Genomic DNA, 21,126 nt, shown 5'->3' with positions numbered 1-21,126 from the left:
GAGAGAGATGTAAAATAAACAGCAAAATGTCAACATGTAGCTTCTTTATTTCTCTTATTCTTCAAACTATTCTGCATTTCTGAACAAAAATTATGAACTCATTACTTCTGTCCTTCCTGGTGCAGGACGTCCACTCCTCCAACTTCACCACATCTCATCGCGATCTTTCAAACGCAGGATTATTCATCACATTTCCTGAACCTTGTGTTTGACGTCATATCGCGTTGTTAGAATACAGAAAGTTTATTGCCGCTCGATGTGTTTGGAAACCGGCGAACGCGGACTGTAACGAGCATCTGGACATGACGGATCGACGAGACCCGAAATCTGCCCGCTCGCGGCCTCCGAAAGAACGGGAGCGCGAGAGGCGGACGTGGTTACACGTGACGGACAGATTCAGATGCAACTCTTCCACTCATAGAGAGAGAGAAACAGAAAGAGCGAGAAACTCATGAAGCGCCTCCGAGTCGTGCTAGTCCATCAATTATAAGCGGCTGATTGAGATTTAATTCAAAGCTGGAGTTTAATTGCTAATATCAGTGCGTAATTAAGCAGATAAATCACCGAGATCTTATTGCATTATAGATTAAAATTGCATAAAACCTGCAAATTGTATATGTCAGCTAAATCAGCGTCCTTAATTGGCAGGTTCGGCTTCGTGTGGGGAAAAAAAAAAAGAAAGGACAAGAAAAGAAAAGAAAAACAAGCAGGAATAAACAGAACTGAACCTCAGTTTTAGAGTGAGAATTATTCTTTTTTTTGTATTGCTTTACCGGTGTGACCATGACCATGTGACTAGAGATCAGCTGACCCATCTTGGCCAATGGGGAAGGAGAAGGAGAAGAAAAATCAGGATCTCTCAATTAAATATGGCCAAGTTCTTGTGAGACGGTAAGAGGGGAATGGATGTAGAGGATAAAATGAAAGAGGAAAAGGGAGAAGTGAACAGTGTGTATGTGTGTGTGTGTGTGTGTGTGTGTGTGTGTGAGTGAGTGTGTGTGTGTGTGTGTGTGTGTGTGTGTGCAGTCAGTGAGTGGTATGCCGGTCGTCTGTGCGAGGCACCGGTGAAAATTGAAATATTTCTCGGCGTGTGTCACAGGCATGGCGAGCGGTAATTATGACAGATCTGATTAAGCGGGCGAGGCAGGGGCCGGCTCGGGGCTGCAGGTGCGACCTTGCGCATTCCTGCGTGTGTAAATAAAATTAATTACGAGCGCGGGGGTGCGCGGGCGCATGACATCGCCATGCACGGAGAGTCACGCCGAGGAGTGGGGGGGTGAAGGGGTGGAGAGGTGGAGGTGGTAAGGATGGGTGGGGGGGGCCTAATGGAATATTTTCCTGGAGTCTAATAATACAGTTGGTATTGACTTGGGGTAATTAGGGGGATCATTAAAGCTGCTTTTCCTGGCGTATTTGCCTGCCTGATCAGATTAGGAGGAATGGGCCTCGGAGTAAGGCCTGTGTGGTCTGACATGGGAGACGCGAGGACGAGCTCGAAAAACCGAGCAGGAACGAGCAACCGAGGAAAAAGCCGGAGGAACCGTTCGAGATTATCGGGATTCTGACTTTCTCCGATTTTCCTACATGCGCCGTTGAATGATTTGATGTGTTCCGAGAATCCGTGCTGTCCGAACTCTTCAAAACAAAATAACGGATATGCACGGAGGAAAAATTGATCGACGGATGGAAACCGAACATTGATACAAGAGCAGGGCGAGAAAAAGAGAAAGTGTAGAACATAGAAAGAAAGGGATGCGAGGTAAAAGAAAAAAAAACCTAAAAGAAAATACTCCTGCAATAAAAGAATGAAGGAAAGAGTAGAAGAAAAGAAGGAAAAAAAAAGCTCGGTTGTGAGGCGAGGCTTTGCCTTTTTGGGCCATAATTCAGCCCTAAATCAATTATTCAGACATCTGGGGCCTCCAGTTCAAGAAAATTGCGTCTTTAATAATAGAGGGAACCGCAGCCGTTTCCCAGGCAACCTAATAACCAGGCAGCCAGATAAATAAATAAATCAATTAATAAAGAGGCGCGGGCGCGCTCCCCCTCTCCGTTCCCATCTGCCTGCTTCTGCTTCCCTCCATCCCCCACGGGAAGAGGATGAATTCATAATGGTAAACAAACCACTTCTCAAAAACGCAGCCGCCACACTATGCCAAATAATGAAAGAAATAATGCAGGGATATATATGTGTATACATATTACAAACACACACACACACACACACACACACTCGTTTCTCCCTATATATAAATGAATAATAACGCTTTCACAGACAGCAGGCGATGCAGATCTGAAAAAGTGTAGGAAAAGCTAAATGCAGGACTTGAGGAAGAGAAAGAGCTCGAGAAAGAAACTTGCAGTGAGATCGCATTCTGTTAGGCTCCGCCCACAGGAGGGGCAAATGAGGCACATGCAAAAAATTTTCAATTTGAGCTGATTTTTTTTCTTAAACATGACAAGAACTTTGAAGCTTGAAGTGGTCTCTGGTTTGGTGCTATTGGGATCTTTTGGGTTTCTTTGGTTTTGGTTTAATTCTATGTTCAACCCTATAGCAGAAGGTTCTCTGTTGAAACCATGTCAATTAAGAGCTAGCTTCTGTACCTGTGAGGAACCTCATGTGCAGGTACTGTTTTAAGTCAAGTTCGACCAATTGGTCTGGTGGATTTCTTGGTCAGTTTGCAAGAACACATTGATTACACTGAACAAAATATCATCCATAACTCTAAAAAAAAAATAATGCTAACTAAACAAATAAAGATCACACATCCAATAACAAAATCCTCCTGCACACATTTTCAGAGATGCTCCGCTGCAGGATGTTCCAGAGGTTCTTGTTCCAGAGGTTCCTTTTCCAGAAGTTCCTGTTCCAAAGTTTCTAGTTTCAGAGATTTATTTTTTAAAGGTTACTGTTCTCAAGGTTCCTTTTGCAAAGGTTTTCTCTCTCCAATGTTCCTGCTCTAGAGGTTCCTCTTCTAGACATTCCTGCTCTAAAGGTTATTATTCCAGAGGTTCCTTTCCCAACGGTTCCTGTTCTAGAGCTTCTTCTTCCAGCAATTTTTTTTTTAAGTTTTTGTTTTAGAGGTTCTTCTTCCATAGATCCCAGTTCTAAAGATTCTAGTTCCAGCGTTTCTTGTTTCCTTGTTTCCTTTCACAGAGGTTCCTGTTTTAGATGTTCTTTTCACCACACATTCCTGTTATTGAGGTTCCTTGTCTAGAGGTTCTTCTCCCATATTTATATTGACATTTACTGAAGTGTTCTGGAGGTTCTTGTCCTAGAGGGTCCTACACCTCAAGTCTCATCTCTTAACCAAAGGTTTGGTGCACAGAGAGATATAAAGAAGAGATTAAGGAGTTCAACATGAACATGATCTTGGAAAAACATCAAGATGTAACAAACTAGAGACAATATGGAAGATGAAGAGTCAAGAACTGCAAAACCAACTGACTGCACCAGAATTGATAGTCTGCTCCATGAAAAAGCCAGGACCCTGAGGATACCTGAGATGAGAAGACACCATCTGAAGCTCTGGGCTTTACATTATGCAATCGAGACCCATGCTGAACTGTGATCTCAGGTACATCTAACACTTTCACACATCCTCTATTTCTCTTTCCAGCCTACCGTTCTGTGCTCCTCTAGAAAGCGGTGAACCGGGCCCTTGGTGACAGATGGCATACCCTCCACTACCCCCAACACGCGCATGCACAAGAGCCCCACACCTGCCCCCCTGTACTGCAGCAACGCACCATATCCCTGACATTCTGTCTTATTAGAGTACTGCTAATTATCACTGCTTTTCCAGGAGAGGAACAGAAAAAGAGAGAAGGGTCATTCTGCGGGACCGGGACAAATATCTGACGTTGCTGGACATCTGAGACCAGAGAGCGATCTTCATTCTCCCACTGGAACACTAAAAATCACTTCAGATATCTTGTTGCAGGCAAATAACTCATTGGGGCATAATGCTTCTGACACCGGAGACTTCCAATCATCTAACCTGAAAACATCACCAGATCAACATGTCCTACAGGTGCGTTACTATAGAAACGTCAATCAAACGCTTTTAAACAACCGGATTCCAGGACACGGCCGCACCGTGGTAAAACCGAAAGTAAAGCTAGTCACTGTGTGTAACAAGTAAAAAAAAAATATTTACTAGCAGCTACGCTTGCTGTACCCCACCCCTACCCCCATTTACACACACACACACACACACACACACACACACACACACACACACACACACACACACACACCGGTGAAAGCGAAGTTAGCCGTGCGCTAATCGGTAAGAGATTCGAGAGAAATGTGCAGCGGGAAACCGGGAGCGTGAAGTGGCGCCGAACAGAGGGGCTGCGTGGAGCCGAGCCCAAAGAGAGGGACAACATGGCACATGTTCAACACACCCATCCCCCAACACACACACACACACACACACACACACACACACACACACTCATGAAGTGTCAGCAACATGGACATGAATATACAACGTTTCCCTGTTAAGCCCCAAAATGCACACAAAGAGACACAGCGATTTCGTTTTTATTACACATTATTGATTATTTATTTACTTATTCCTTTGTTTATTTGTTTATAGTTTGCTAATGAAATTCTAAGGGAACTTTAGCATAGCACCTTGCCCCTTTTTTCTCCTACAACGTTTCTTTTTCCTTCAGAATTTGCAGTGAAACAAATCCCGAGGAGGAACTCAAACTCATGAAATTTGGATGAGGAAATGTATTTTTCAAGGATCGAGTTCACGCAAACACGAGCGCAAAGTTCAACGTTTTCACACACTCACAACAGTGTTTAGCTTTTCATGAGTTTGTAGGAACCCAACTGCTAACTCCTGAGCTAAACAGAGACCCTGCAGACCTTTCACCAGTAATAAAGATCAGGAAATACCCCCCTTGCTCCGCAAAACCCCCTCTACCCCAATTTTACACACAAACGCAAGCTGCTCTGAACCACCATCAGTTCCACCAAAGATAGTTCCCGCTGGCTGGACGTTAGCCTGTTAGCCTTATGCTGAACTAAACAGAGACAGGGGCAATGAGGGAGAGGAAGCAAAGGATGGAGGGATGGAAGGAAAGCAGGGTGGAGGGAAGTAGGAAAGGAAGAGAGAAGGGGGTGGACCAGCTGCCCAGGGAGCGCACATTACGAGATGGAGCTGGAGATAAGTGCTCTCCCCGGCCCCTTTTTCAGCTGCGTAATTAGCACAGTTCTTATCTGCCGCTTAATTCACATTCACACCAGCCATGAATGGGGAGCGCAGGCGCATGCGGGGGGGTGGGGTGGGATGGGGTGGATAGATGTGAAGAGCCCACACACACACACACACACACACACACACACACACACACACACACACACATACAGTACATATACACCTAATCCTACCTAGACACATACTGAGGAGAGTCATGTATGAACACTCACAGGCATCACAGGCAGACACGTGTACACAAACACACACACACACACACACACACACACACACACAAAGCCACATACATATGCCAGGACACGCAAACACACATATATACAGTACTTATAAACATAGTTTCACATATGCCAGCATACACACACACACACACACACACACACACACACACACACACACACAGGAACATATTCTGTACTTAAAGACTTAGTCCCACATACACCAGTACACACACACACACACACACACACACACACACACACACACACACACTTAACCAAACATGTACAGTATATCTACACATTATTCTACATAGACACACAAAACAGAGATTCGCTTGCACACAAAACAACTGATCAAAAGGGTAAATATTTAAACCCTTATGGAGTTATCAAAAAAGGACCAATTACGTGTGGTGTGAGGGGGCGGAGTTACCTCTGATTATGTTTAAGATCTTTTATACCGTGGTATAATTTGCCATTGATTAGATTTTTTTCAAAGAACATGTTGCACTTTTTATTCATTTATAGTTACATCCATAAAACAAGTTAGTTATCACATGCGTTTGTTCGCTCGTCACTTAAACACTGTTAAATCACGCCACTTCGACATCCGTCTATTATTAGGCTTTGAATCCGTTGCGCGTTCGCCGTACGAATTCCTCTGAATTAGCCATTACTATGGAAACAGTAACGTATCACGAGCACTGCGCTCTTTTAAACCTGTAAGTTTTGCCCTCGGTACCAAAGTGTCAGAGGAAATTCATCAACGGCTTCTGGCCAATCAGAATCGAGAACCCAGAAGCCCCATGTATTCAAGAATAACTCCATCTCTGCCAGCTCCCATAATTCCAAGCAAGAGGTTCTCTTGGGTTTCGGGTTTTCTCGCTCTGCGCCGCCCCTCCCATCGCTTCTCCGCTTTGAACTCGTTGGAACAAAAACAGTGGTTTGTGCATCAAACCGTAATTTGGTAAAAGAAAAGTATCTAACACCGTGATCAGCTCAATCAGCAAAAAAAAAAAAAGAAAAAAAACCCTCGATTTTTCTAGATAATTTAGGGCTTTTCAGTCGTTTTTTTTCTTCCCTTTTTTCACCATCAAACGCAATCCTGCTAAATCTGCGACTGCGCACGCAGATATTCCAAACCTTTAATAACGGGGCTCGGGCTGCCGTTTCTTTAATTAGTTTTAATAGAGAGAATCAAGAGGTAATTTGGTGCACACAAGCCTGTATTCAGCTGTTAGCGTGTTCTCGGGGTGAGATAATGGCGTAGGGCTTAGCGCAGACGGGACAATATAAACACGTTTGTTTAACGTTGAAACATCGTCTGCTGTTTGGAGAGGCCGCAATAAAAGCCTGTGTCATTACGGCCGTAAATTACCAGGCTGCGTTTTGGTGGCGAGCGCCGTTCGAGCGTGTTCCACTCTTTTATCTGGCTTTCAGAAGAGACGCTCATTCCACCTCTTTGAAGTCGCGAGCCGCGGTCGAGATTTTTTTTTGTCCGTGGAAATGAGATGTTTCGAGTTCGTCGACACTCAGGGGTCACTGGTAGCTTACATGACAGTAACCTTGTTACCTTTTATTAGCAATCTTTCAGCCTTGTCAACAAATGTATCCGTGTTCCCCGTTTTTTTAGAGTTAGTTATTAGCCGTTCATGCTAGCAGAACTACTAGAGTGTGAAAAGTATTGAAGAAATTCCACCAACCAGCATTCAGCGTTAATGCTAATACCTGCTAACACCATGTTCCAAAAAAAAAAAAACATGGCTATTGCTCCATTTGGATTTACTTTGCTTGTAAAAACTACCAATGTTCCTGATTTATTAGCGTAATATCAGGTCACTAGTGAAGTCTCTTGACTACCGCTTATTATATTCCATACCTGGCTCTTGGAAGCGGCGACCTTGGCGAACATGGCCTGCGACACCTTGGCCCTCTTCATCTCCTGCTGGATCTCGTAGATGGACGAGCTGATGTTGAGGATGGAGGTCTCCTGCTTGCCGTTCCATTCGGATGCCAGCGGCAGGGGCTTCACCTGGGCAGGGAGCCGAGATGCCTTTTCAGTCGGGTATAAAGAGGGCGAAGTTTCAGTTACGTTTCCCACAATTATACACACAGCAATCATTTAGTGATCGCTATTAATATAGTAGATTGTAGTAGATTGTAGACTGTCTAACGGATCAAGCAATGGCAAAAAATACTGTCTTCTGGTTTAATAGACAGGAATGATTTAGTAGTTGTAAAAAAAAAAAAAAGAAAGAAAAGAAAAGAAAAAGCAAACCGCCAAACAAATTCTGGATTACTATTTCCTCAGTTTTCAAGTCAATGAAGAAAATGAAATGAGAAACATAAAATTGCTTGTCGTTTTTTTTTTTTTTTTTTTTACGCAATTTATTATTATTAACGTTTGTGATCAACATTTGAACAGTTTACGTTTTTAAAACAATTTTCAATAAAATGCCTGCTTGCTTAAATTATAGCAAATAATTTTTTTATATTTAATAAAAATATAATTATATACATCAATTTTATGCAATACACTTTTTATTATACTTAATTAAGTAATCAATTAAATTGGCACAAATTAAATTGATTAAATCAAATGAAATAAATGGAAAATTTTAATTAAATAGTTTGCATTTGTTAGACCCCATTTGGGTAATACAGATGTGTATGTTAATTGTGTGTGTGTGTGTTACAGTTAATATTTAATTTTCTAAAGATATAATCTACTTAACTCTTGTGCTTATTTCACCAAACTTTAACAAATGTCTTTATTACTTCTATCCTTCATTCATTCACTTCCTCCCTCGATATGTGAAATTGTCAGGATTTTTTCCTTTTAAGAGAAATTCTTGAAGTTATATATATAACGCTAAAGAATCCATAGCGCTAGCATTAGCTGCTTACCAGGAAGTAGCTAGCGCAAAACAAATCTTATTTCCAGTACGCATTGAGTAGCCACAATGACACTGCCCTAACTTTAGTTTCTATTTTATACCCCTGGCATTGTTGTGTATGTTTTTAAATTAATAATAATAATGATAATAATAATAAGTTCGCCACTTAATAGGTTCCAGAGGAAACAGATTTTAACGCAGATGTTTTACACTCACTGTAAAAAGGATTGCAACCGAAAGCCCTGTAAGGAAAATATGTGTACCGTTACACCTATCTATCTATCTATCTATCTATCTATCTATCTATCTATCTATCTATCTATCTATCTATCTATCTATATATATATATATATATATATATATATATATATATATATATATATGTTTTGTCCTTGTTTGGAATTTCCTGCAAAATATTTTACGTACGCTATTTTTTAATTTTAAATTATAGGCATAATCATGCAGGTCAGTCTGCATTTCTGTACACAAAAACATTAAACTTGGATTGAAAGGTCATGAGTTCAAATCCCAGCGCCATGGGCTTATGGACGTCTCCCAAATAGGGTTGCCGAAAATACCAGGAATGATCAAGACTGAAAACTTTCCATGGGAATTAATGTCAATAAATGGAATATATATATTATAACAGGGAACTTAAATATAATATAACACTAAATAAAATAACACTGTATAATTTTGGTTAAAACAACCAGATTTGATGTCATTTCAGTTGAATTTCTACCTGCACATTCATCAATCACATGCACACAGCACACTTACTGCAGGGCCACTGAGGCCACGCCCCCTACATGAACTGTGCATTCCTCAATAACACACATCAATTCATCAATCCTGTACACAAAATACTGTCAAATAATGACCATTTTGACGTGTATTTGTAAATTACCAAAATATTACATAAATTTATGTTTGAAACAGCCAACCTATACTAACAATTACATTTAAGGAAAAAATTATATATTTTTTAATCTGTATCTGTTTGTATGCATGTCGGCTTATGACCTAACAAAAAGTTTATAGAAATTTCTCATAATTTCTAATAAATTCCCATAGATTCCCGCAATTCCCATAAATTAATATCAATAAATATTATATTATATGGAAAGACTACTCACAGGAGAGATCCCAACCGGAATCCTGGGGTTCCAGTCTTCAGGTCTGATGTTGTTACATTCTTCTCTTCTGGGCTGCACACACACACACACACACACACACACACACACACACACACACACACACACACACGCATTTAAATGTGTTTAACTTCTCCGGACCGTGCGACTTTAATCAAAACTAATCTAATATTCCCGACACTCTACATTTAAAATGAAGAGCCACCCTTCCTGATTAATCGGCTTAATGTCTCTTTAGAGGACGAGGACGCTGCTGAACATTATCGCCACTCCTATCCGTTTCTGTTTTATTTTTTTTTAATACGTTCAGAATGCGTTTAAACACTTCGAGTTTAAACCGTGTGTCTCGATCGTACGTCATTGCTCGAGGCAGAAATTGTACGTATTTTGAACGTGAATTTTTGGGTTGTGCTCAAACACCCGTTCTTTTGAATGAAATAGTTTGTCTATTGCGTGTGTTTTAGTCGAGTCGAGTCGATAATGTGAGTCGGCATGTGCCGTACAATGGGTAGGCTCTTGGCACGGCAAACCTCAACAGCCGGAGAGATAACTGGTCGCACATCAGGCAATATGTTTTGAGACGTATGAAGCGCGAATGGCATAAAACACATGGGTGTACGCCTGTGTGTGTATATATATGTGTGTGTGCATGTGTGTGTGTGTATGCCATGCTGTTTTTCATTTTGTCTGTTTTTTTTTTAAATGCATTCCTCACATTTTCAAATTTCTTAAAGATTTTAAGATTTCAACGTGACTAATCAAAACGCTTTGAAGAATGTCTAGAAGAACTGTGTGGAAGTCGGCTTGCATGCCTGATGAACCAAATAAACAAGAGTAACGGCTGAACTAACCGAGTCGGAGTAGCAGCTGATTCTGGGATCTGAACTGGAAAGCAGCATCTGGTTCACTCCTACACTCTGGTTTGAGCACAAAATACACACACACACACACACACACACACATACAAACACACTTGAGCGATCATCAATGGCGTTCCAGGCTCTGCTACTTTGCAAATCTCAGTGTGAATGAGCAAAAAGGGGTGGGGTGGTATGGGGTGTTTTTCCCTGAATTAAAAAGCATGGCTTTGGGTCCACTCAAGTGCACTCAGAGAAGGTAGTGTGTAAGCGAGGAAGCTATGGAGTGTTTCACGTGTATGCGGTATTCGTAAAAAGCTAGCTAGCTATTTGTTTTTTCTTGTCCCGTGTTTCTGTAAACACGAACGAACGAGAACCTTGTGGGTATATTCAGATTACATTCTCGAGTACAAATTTAGTTTCTGACCCACAAATTCAGAATTCAGACAAAAGAAATGCCGCCCTACAAGAGGTGGATTACGAGCTCATATATATTACCTGACACTGCTGCAGTGGCTGAGCTGCATTACGGGAAATTTCCACTATTTATTCATTTATTTTGTTTTTTTTCAAAGATTAGACCTGCTGAGCTTTGAACATGCCTTGATTCATTCACAAGCAATTTCTTTGGGGTTCAGTGGTTAAGCCTCTGGGTTAGTGATCAAAATTTTGGGTGTTTAAGCTGCAGTATCGCCAAGCTGCCACTGTTGGGCCCTTGAGCATGGCTCTTAACCAATTTGTGCTCCAGGGATGCTGTATCATGTCTGACCCCAGCTTCCTAACATCGCTGGGATAGCTCAGTGGTTAGGGCTCTGGGTTACTGATCAAAAAGTTGGGGGTTCAAGCCCCGGTATCGGGTTTAAGGGCCCTCGAATGAGGCAATAAACACCCTGTGTTTCAGGGGCGCTGTATCGTGGCTGACCCTGCGCCCTGACCCCAGCTTCCTAACATCGCTGCAATATGCGAAGAAATTATTTCCCTTTGGGCTCAATAAAGTATTCTAAAATACGATAAAACTAAAATATGCAAAGAATGAATGTGACTGTGCTGTAATGTTTGGAAAAGCCTCTCTTTCGACCCTAGCGCAAAATTTGTTAGGGGGGTGGGTTTCGTTTGGGTTGGTGTAGAAGTACCAAACCACTAAATAAACTACTATAGGAAGGATTCGACTTATAAAGCATTCAGGGACGTTAGACAAATTAGTGGTAAAAATTGTTTACGTTATCTGTTACCTAAGTATTGTTTTGTAAGGGGAATTTCGGACAACCCATGCTGAGTGTGCACAGCAATGACGACTGAAATGAATGTGAGGGACATAAACAGACTGGAATATAATGATAAATCAGCAGGTAATCTCAGTTCTACATAAATATGAACGAGTCTCTTACCTGGACAGGGCGTGATGGCGGAGTGCTAATAAGCGGGGCAGGACCCATGGAGGACGCCGCCGTTAAACTCCTCTCTCTCTCCTCCTGATAAATGCGGTCTCTCTCGGCCTCGGGAAGCTGCAGGAAGTTCTGCATGGCCCTCAGGTTCACCAGCAGGGACTGAGACGCCGTTTTTGGATCTTCCTCTTTCCTCAAAATCTCCGATAATAATCCCTGAGACCAAAACAGTGACACGGGCCTGTCATCGGCACGAACAAGCAGAATTTGCCACCGACAATTAGCTGCAACGAAGATATAATTCAATACGGTTGTTATGGAGGCTGCTGTGCTTTTTTCGATTCCCTACTATTTTCCGGAAGCTTCATTAGAATGGCTCCAGAAGAACGTATGATAAATATTATATAAAGTCAAGAAATCTCTTCTGGAGTAGAATAATAGCACAGGCTGCTAATTTGCGTAAAAAATAACATAACTCTTGTGTTCATGCTGCACGCATTCCGGAAGATTCTTATCACTTTCACACGACTTCAAAGCCACACGGAAGCTGTAATGCACCTTCCCAGAGCCATGCAGAACATCTTTCTGACATTATCTGCACTGCAAGATGAGGGAGGAAAATCGCTGATTGGGTGTGGGCTCCCAATGCATTGCTGGAGAGCCAGGTTGGAGGTGGGTATATCATTAATGTTTTACTTATAGACAGGTCAAAGGACCTCATGAAGACCTGCCTATACGGTGTCTGACATTGCAGTTACAAACACTCTCTGCTCCATCTTTTGCTCCATCTTCTCAGCGCATAGTTTGGTCGCTTTAGCCGTAAACACTAACAAGCAAACTCAACAAAATGCATTATTTTTAACCAATTATTTAAAAAAATGCATTCTTTAGACAAACAGTCCCCGATTTACGATGGAGATGCGTTCCGATGACCGCATCGTAAAATGAAAATATCGAGACATGGACTAGACTTGCCAGGAGTCTTAAAGAATGGTGATCAGTATGTGGTACAATGCTGTAATTTGTTAATAATTAACAAATTAAAATATATAATTTAGCAAAACAGAGCAATTTACACTACAATCATATATAAGTGGAGGGCAAAGCTGGAGGCGCTCTGTTTTAGTGTTTCGTGACGCCGATAAAAAGTAGAGGGAAAAAGCTAAAATTGGGCTTTAAAACAATAAAAAACCCAGAAAAAAAAATACGCGCTCTAACGCCGTGACAACTAAACTTTGTTTACGTTCCATCCTGGCAACGTTCGAACGTATCGTACCGCATACAGCATGTGCTGCTACGTTTGCCTTGCCGCGTAAAAAGTACATTTTTGTCGTCATCCTAAGATCAAAAATTCTAATTCGAACCGTCGTAACTCGGAGAACATCTGAACATATAATATCCTCTTAAACACGAGAATATATCCAGCAATCGTCCCTGAACCTCTGCAGTCAGATAATGGGTTAATACAAGTCCTTCAGGTCCTGGCATGCTAATCTGTCTGATTTGTCTAATTCCATCCCCATTCTCCGTGACAACAGTCGAGCCTTGTCTGTTTATTCCAACAAACAACCAGCATGGAGCTTCCATCTCCGAGAGCATTCCACCGTTTGTTACCAGAGAAGAGTGATTAGCGTAAATGTGGCCTGCTTGTAGTGACACGCATCAGGCAAACATGTCATAGCTGATGTATGGCGCGTTGCTGCTAAGGAATGATTCAGCATTCTGACTGTCAACAAAACAGTTTTCACGGTCAACAACGGCAACCTGGAATGAACGTGCTCGATGCGCCTGTTACGCCTGTACGTGAGGCTTTTCTTCTCCGTATCAAGCTGAGGTCAAACGCAGACACTCTGACTGCACAAATGGCGTATATATTTGCAGGTATGTGAACGGACAGGAATATCCAGAGTGCAAATCTGATAAAAAAAAAAAAAAAAAAAGATTTAGCAAATCCGATAAAACCATGTGACTCATCTGTAAGCAAATTTTCCGTTCACATTGAACCACATCTAAGTTTAAGTTTACGAGGATGAGGGGGAAAAAAAACCCCAAAAACATAATTGTCATGATTAATCACCTGTGACAAAATCTTGTGGGGAAAAAACTTAATGAGGAACAAATAATGAGTCATCGGTTATCCAGATAATTCAGCCAAAATGGATTCTAGCCAGCTAAGTAGTGAGAAAAATCAGCTGGGTTCTTCGCCCGGCTAGGTAAATCCCTCCAGGTCCATTAGCTAATACTTCCTTATTCTTTGGCATTTGGGGAAAAAGTGAATATCTAAAGTCTCTTAAACGTATAAAGCTTAGATAGGAAAGAGGTTTTGGCTTGCAGTCCTAGCAAACAGTATAACAAGGAGTCAAAATAGTTTAACTGTAGACTAAATAAATCTTGACCTTTCGGATAAACAAACGACAACTTTTTTTTTTTTTACCGCTAACCTCTATTCCCTGACTTACGATAGAGATGCGTTCTGATGACCCCATAGTAACTTGAGAATTTTGTACGTCGAGACGCGGCCTGGCCTACCCAGGAGTTTTAAAGAATGGCGATCAGTATGGGGTAGTGCACTGTTAATAATTTAACAAATGACAATATATAATTTAGCACAACAGAGCAATTTACAGTACCGTAACGGATAAACTTTACCGTATATATAAATGTGGTGGCGGGCACGTAGATGAGCGCCGGTTCGCCAGTGGAGGACGGAGGAGGACCGATAAGGAGGGAGGAGGACCGATAGGAGGAGAGAGAAACATTGGGCTTTGAAACACCAAAAACACAGAAAAAAATACAAACTTGATCACCAAGACAACTGAACTCTGTCGACCTCTGACGAGAGTCCCAACATATCGTACTGCATATACGCAACTACGTTTGCCTGCCGCACGAAACTATTTTAACAATTTTGTCGTATTGCTATCGTCATCGTTAGAACGAAAAGTCGAACCATCGTAACTCGGGGACTCCCTGTGCTTAGAAATCCTGAACTCATCGTGATGCTGTGCTTCTAAACAGTTTCATAATCCTAGCCGATATCGTACCTGAGTCCTGTTGAATGCGACTCGAGCGAACACGGCCTGCGAGATCCCGGCTCTCTTCAGCTCGTCCCTCACCCACTGGTAGATCTCGGAAGAGACTTCTGTATTGGAGGACACCTGCGTATCCAGGGGCTTGCTGAGGGCCCGGCTGACCGGCGGATGGTTCAGGTACTGCTGGTTTAGGGACTGTTGCGCGAGCAGCCGGTTCACTGCGTACTGCTGGTTCAGTATCTGCGCCATGACGATCTGTTGGTTGACCAGCTGAGGGCTGATTGGGCTGGACACCAGGCCAGGATGGAGACCGGGTAGCTGGGCACGGCCTGGGGCCTGGCCGCTGTGAGCCAGGGGCACTGGGGACGGGGGCTGCTCGGCCGTGCTGCCTGGAATGGGCTGCTGACTGAAGCTCAGGTGGTTGGTGCTGGGCGGAGAAAGCTCTGACAGGCCGTCCATTTCGGCTACAAGAAAGACACAGAGAGAGGGACGAGCGAGGTGCATTAATGCTAATCGTTCAATCTGTAGTAGGTTATAAGATCAGCATCCCGTATATTCTCTAAGTAGCTCATTTGTGTAGGAATAGTAGCATCCAGTGAGCCAGGAACTTACAACCACTGTAAGGGTAACGATGATAAGAAACAAAGTTAGTCAGGCGCTAAGCAGAAGGTGACGTGAATAAAAGTGACAACGGGGCATCAGAATTTCAACCTCTAACTAACAAAGCCATCAAATATGTATATGTTCCTCCATGGAACGCTGAAACCATGAGAATCATCAAAAAAAAAAAGCGCTCATGACAGCAAGATTTCAGCTTCCCAAATTAGTTTATAACGTCCATGACACCGATCATGTGAGCAAAAACAACAGGCCTCACATGTGTACAGGCCATGGAGCAGAGTCCCTGAATCGGCCTTTATGCTGTTAACATGGTCGTTCTGGATTTTCGAAAAGCGCGAGCTGGCCGTGGTGAGATTTTCGGGATAAATATAGCCGAAGGAGGGGCTCGGAGTCGCCCGAGTCTCACAGACGAGCCCTCGGCGCTCGGGCTAGCCCCAACACGACCACTGAGAATAAGGCATCTATTTAATGCTGTTGATGGTATTTACTATTATAAATATCTCAGCCCTTTTTAATTGACGTGCGCAGAGCCCGCAAAACAACGGGCTGGAAAATCCGAAAATGAAAAGGTCTGTTGTGAGCAAAGAGATTTAAGGCGGGAGGCCCAAGGCGTCACGGCTCCTGCAGACGTTTTCGTTTAAAGGGATTTGCTTAAATCAGGAGAAATTAAAGACACCTACGTATATAAATACACGTATATACATATTATATACATGTATAACGAAAAATATTTGGGGGGTGGGGTTGTGAGGGGCACATTATGGCAACCCGTGAGCATTTCGGTGTGAGATAAACCCCCGATTAGGAGCATGGAATCGCTCCAGATACCTATACAATAAGCACAGGAACACAAGCGTGTCGTTAGTGACAGCGAACACAAAGCAAACTGCTGCTGTTCCTTTTAGTATGGGTGGGAAAAAAATAAGTGTGGGGGCTCAATAATAATCAAAGCGTTCTCATAATCCCCCTCATTCCGGCAGGCTGATGTTACGGTACGCCTTTTGCTTTGCGTTTTTTTTTTTATAATCGTTCTAAAAGTGCCGAGGGCAAACGCACACACACACATATATATATATATATATATACACACACACACATACACACACACAAAACATGACACATAAATATATACAAATTGTATCGAAATGTTTGAAGGCCGTGCCGAAGCAGACACAGAACGGGAATTCCTTCTGTGGAATCTGGCGCTGAGTGAGTTGGGATTAGCAGTACAATAGTGGAGGGAATGTGGGGGAGAGAGAGAGAGAGAGAGAGAGAGAGATAGAGGGAGAGAGAAGAAGAGAGGAAGAGAGGAAGGGAGGGGGGTGGGCCCTGAGGGAGGCCCAAGAGAACAGCAGGACTCCATCTCACTTCATTGCTACTCAGTCGGACAGCTTTCTCACACACACACACACACACACACACACACACACACACACACACACACACACACACACACACCTCCCCCACACTCCACGCAACCTTAAAGAGACCCGGGCTCGCACTGTTCTCATCTAAACCAAATCTCGTAAACAACTCTGTGACCCCACACGCTAGTTTTAAGCCCTCGTTGCTAATTGTGGCACCCCGGGTTAAACGTCTCGCGTGCCTCCCGCGCATCATTATCCCTCCATGAGACAGAAAACTCCTCCTGGAGATCGCCGACGATGATTGAGTTGTAAGGGGAGTGGCCTTCTGGGTCACGTGACCTACCTAATGTGGTGGCACGTGGGCTGTCGTGGAGGACGCACGTCCCCAGGTAGCCCTCCAGCTGGGAGGGTTGGCGCACGACTGCGCATGTCGTCACACACACACACAAATACAAACACACAGGTGTGGAGAGAGATACAGAGTGTTAGTGGGTCGACACAGGCACGGGTGCCTGGGGGTGGGTGGGGTAAGTGTGTGTGCCTGTGTGTGTGTGTGTGTGTGTGTTTGGGGTGGGGGTGGGGGGATTTGAGATTACATCATGGCCTGGCAGGAGATTAAATATGGCAGTGTGTCTCACCTCAAAGGGTGGGGAGTTTTTTTGGGTGTGGAATAAACGATAAGGAGCACATCCCAACTTACACACACTTAAAATAAGACTCTTCAGAACAAGTTTTTTTAGTTCTGATTTTTTTTTTATTGTATATATTGAAGCTTAGCAATAAAATATTGCAGTGTCCCGGCATAATGATATATACATATATATAATTTTAAATATTTTATATTTATATATATATATTTTTTTTATTAAAGCAAAAAAAAAAAAAGGTTAATTAATGTAATTAACTACTTATCTAATTTATTTATTTAAATATGTAAATACAATTAAATAATTTTTTTTATAAAATAGATCAAATAGATAAAATAGAAGAACATTTTAATTACAGCTGGTTTTCTTTTTTTACAAAAAATATCCTTTTTTTCAATCTTTTCTTCTTTCTTTTCTATTCATGAAATAAAAAGGTATTAAATATTGTTCTTGTTTTGTCGGCATTATTAGAGTTGAGCAAAGTATGTTTTATAACACTATTTAATACGTACATTTTATTGTACAATGACAGAAACCAGATAATTTTATGTTCAATTTTTAATTATAAATTAATTATAAATAATGTTCAAACTTTCTTTTTTTCCCCCTTTTTAGTACTATTTAAAGTTTTTCCACATTTTTTTATTATTAAAATTAGCCAATTCATATAAAAAGATTTAAAGAATTTCTTCTGATACACAATTAATATGGAGAAAAATAGTATGATATTGTATTTTCCATACATACATACATACATACATACATACATAAATACAAACATACAAACATACATACATACATACATACATGCACTATAAATATTCTGACAATATACCAAGTATTAAAAATATCCTTCTTTCTCAGAGTATTGTCAGAGTGGTCATTGACCATTGCAGGACTGACTTATAATAACTATCTGTACATTGTGTAGTCCTAGTGTTCCCTGTAGAAAAGTTTAAACCCGGACTATTTGCTATAATCAATCTACACTCAAACGTCTTTAATTATTTACAGTCTTATGCATCTGGCATCGTAGCCGCGCTAAACCCTTTGCCACTACTGTCAATTCAGATTAATGCCAAAATATTCATTAGAACAGAGTGTTACAGTATCATGCTCTCTCCCTCTGTTACTGTCTCAGACATGTCCAAATAATGGAATATTTTTCTGAGGTAAAAATGTATTAATATACTACAAAAACGTAAAGTGAGCTGTAAAGGTGCTGTGCTGAATAATAATAATCTGAATAACATATATATATATATATATATATATATATTTTTTTTTTATATATACACACACACACACACACACACACACACACACACCCACTGCTTTCAATACTACTACTACTAATAATTTTGATTATAACTAATACTGTATAACACACTGTAAATAATAATATTATAACAGAATAATATATATAATTAAATAATCTACAATATGATAATCATAATTAGTGCTACTGCTCATGCTACTACTACTACTACTACTAATAATAATAATAATAAGTATAATAATTTGTACCCAGAGCTCTCAATCTAACCTGTTTATTTATACATTTTTACATTTTCATTTGTTTAATTCTTTAATTATTTACATTGCACTCAAACTATAGTATTTCATCCTTCTATAGTACATCCTTCTTTTTCCCAAACATAATTAAGAGATTATAACATATATAAATGTAACCAGGAAAGAAATTCAAATTTGTGTAAATGAAAAAACTTCATTTGGATGTTAAAAAAAAAAAGGACGAAAAACGACATGAGTGGCATGTGTAATGAGGCCGAGTGGCACGGGGAGAAGACACGGCGCTGTGGCCGTTCGGCTTACCCATCATATCTTTTGTCTTCTTGAAATGTTTATACCAGCGTCCAAATTCCTGACACTTCGCCGCAGACACGTTTGCATAGTAAGTGCTGTTCACGATGGAGGATATCATGCTCTGCAGAAACAGAAAGAGAGAGAAAGTGGGGGAGAGAAAGAAGGGGGTGTGTGGACATGGTGTTAAGTTTCTGTTTGGTTAAAAGTAGAACACCTTCTCGTGTTAAACATGGCACTGTATAATACACGTGAAATGGGTTTTTTGTCGGGGACTGATATAAGAAACGCTCAGTATTTGAAATCCATATATGAAGTGTTTTTTAAGAGAGAAAAATGCAAAGGACAATTACTTATAGTTGTCCATGAATCAAGTTTGTTCATGTTCTCACTTATGCTCTAGCAGCTATAAAAGCCCTGTCTCTCACAAGTCTTGTTTTTTCCTTATCCTGAAGTTCCTAAAGCTGAAAAACTGGGAAAAAAGTATGTAAAAAGGAATGAAAAAGACCGTCCTGACACCGGAGACTCCTTCAACAAGAACCAAAGAAACAATAGGGTATTAGAACAAGCGCATTAATATAACTGCTGCTACGCAAAGACCAAGGAGACCAATCAGAATCAAGGATTTGCCAGCACTGTGATAAACACAATTGTTTAACGTGTCTCTGGACGTAGGAACATGAAATTTTCCCTTCAGTTGAACAAACCTGTTCCAGCATAACGATGTTGACAAAAGCATGAAAAAGTGCTTTACATAGATTGGAGTGGAAGATCTCCAGCTATAGAGCGCCAAACCTACTGAACCCTATCAAATCTCCAAAATCTTGTGGAACATCTTCCCAGAGGAATGAAGGTTATTATAACAGCAAATGAAAACAAATTATGGAATGGGATGTTTAAAAAAAGCACATGGACAGTTTTGACGAATGTTTGTCCATTTACTGTATACTGTGTTTCAAGACCTGACGTTCATAATTCATGGAATTTCTTCACAGAGGTTAACAGGCAGCCTGCCAGGTAAGATGAGCTTCAGTATGCGAGATAAAAAAAAAAGAAATGAAAAAAAAAAAAGAACACGGCAGCCTTGTATACAGGAAGATTTACTATCCAGATAGCTGAACAGATGACGCTTTGGGGATTTCTCGCCTGCGCTAATGCGAGTGGCACCGGCGGGCTGCTTTTAAAGAAGAAGCCGGCGTCAGTGCAAGAGGCCACACAGCTCGATCTTCTCCTCTCTGTGTTCCTTTTCATTCGGACGCATTCCTTACAAATTTCGGTTTCATTAAGCCTCAACACTTAACACCTTAATGGCCCCGGGCTTGGTCCCACACGCAGCTCGGAGAACGTGGCCTGATTGTTATAAATATTCAAAGGAGGAAAACCATCTGTTTTGAAATTACAGGTCTCACAGCTTTATCATTTTCATTGAATACAAGCGCCCGGGGACGGTCACGCCTCCGCGTTCGCAGACGATCGACTTGAGCCGATTTGTTTTTATTTCTTTATTTTGGAATGCGCCAAGAAGGTCTCGGGGTGCGGGGGTGGGGCGGTAGATGGCAATCGCACGTTTTTGGAATCCGAAAAGATTGTGGATGTACTGTGTGGTAGAAGACGAGAGCACCAGCGGGGCAGGATGGTGGGGTGGCAGCTCGTTGAGGACGTTCCGAGGCCGCTGTGTGTGTGTGTGCCTGGGAAGGACGATTAACCTTTATTGCGAGTGTGGGCACAGCTGGGGAAATGACGAGAACAAGAGAAAAAGGTGGAGTCAAAAACGAAAAGAAAAAACTTATCAGATGTTCTTCTGTTGAAATGGAATTCACATTTCTGCAGCAGGACCATCGCGCCGATGACGGACGCTGATAACGGACCGGAAGAAGGGGGTTGGGCCACAAT

At 41.6% G+C, this 21,126-nt stretch overlaps 1 protein-coding gene across 7 annotated transcripts in view; it reads right to left on the bottom strand.

Annotated features, from left to right (window-relative positions):
• LOC124403853 (DNA-binding protein SATB1) overlaps window positions 1–21,126 on the bottom strand; it is a 53,629-nt gene that overhangs the window by 12,298 nt on the left and 20,205 nt on the right. For 3 of the 7 annotated variants that reach the window (XM_046877666.1, XM_046877665.1, XM_046877668.1), the window contains exons 6-12: window positions 19,246–19,357; window positions 17,106–17,183; window positions 14,787–15,238; window positions 11,746–11,958; window positions 10,352–10,417; window positions 9,483–9,554; window positions 7,329–7,502 (exon numbers count right to left, since the gene is read on the bottom strand). In XM_046877666.1, the coding sequence (XP_046733622.1) occupies window positions 7,329–7,502; window positions 9,483–9,554; window positions 10,352–10,417; window positions 11,746–11,958; window positions 14,787–15,238; window positions 17,106–17,183; window positions 19,246–19,357 (1,167 nt within the window). The remainder of the gene's footprint in view (window positions 1–7,328; window positions 7,503–9,482; window positions 9,555–10,351; window positions 10,418–11,745; window positions 11,959–14,786; window positions 15,239–17,105; window positions 17,184–19,245; window positions 19,358–21,126) is intronic. The other 4 variants (XM_046877667.1, XM_046877672.1, XM_046877669.1 and 1 more) reach the window with 2 other exon arrangements.

This window comes from Silurus meridionalis, chromosome 21 (assembly GCF_014805685.1).
Source record: "Silurus meridionalis isolate SWU-2019-XX chromosome 21, ASM1480568v1, whole genome shotgun sequence".
Lineage (NCBI taxonomy): Eukaryota > Metazoa > Chordata > Actinopteri > Siluriformes > Siluridae > Silurus > Silurus meridionalis.
This window is presented reverse-complemented; position numbering and strand designations above follow the sequence as displayed.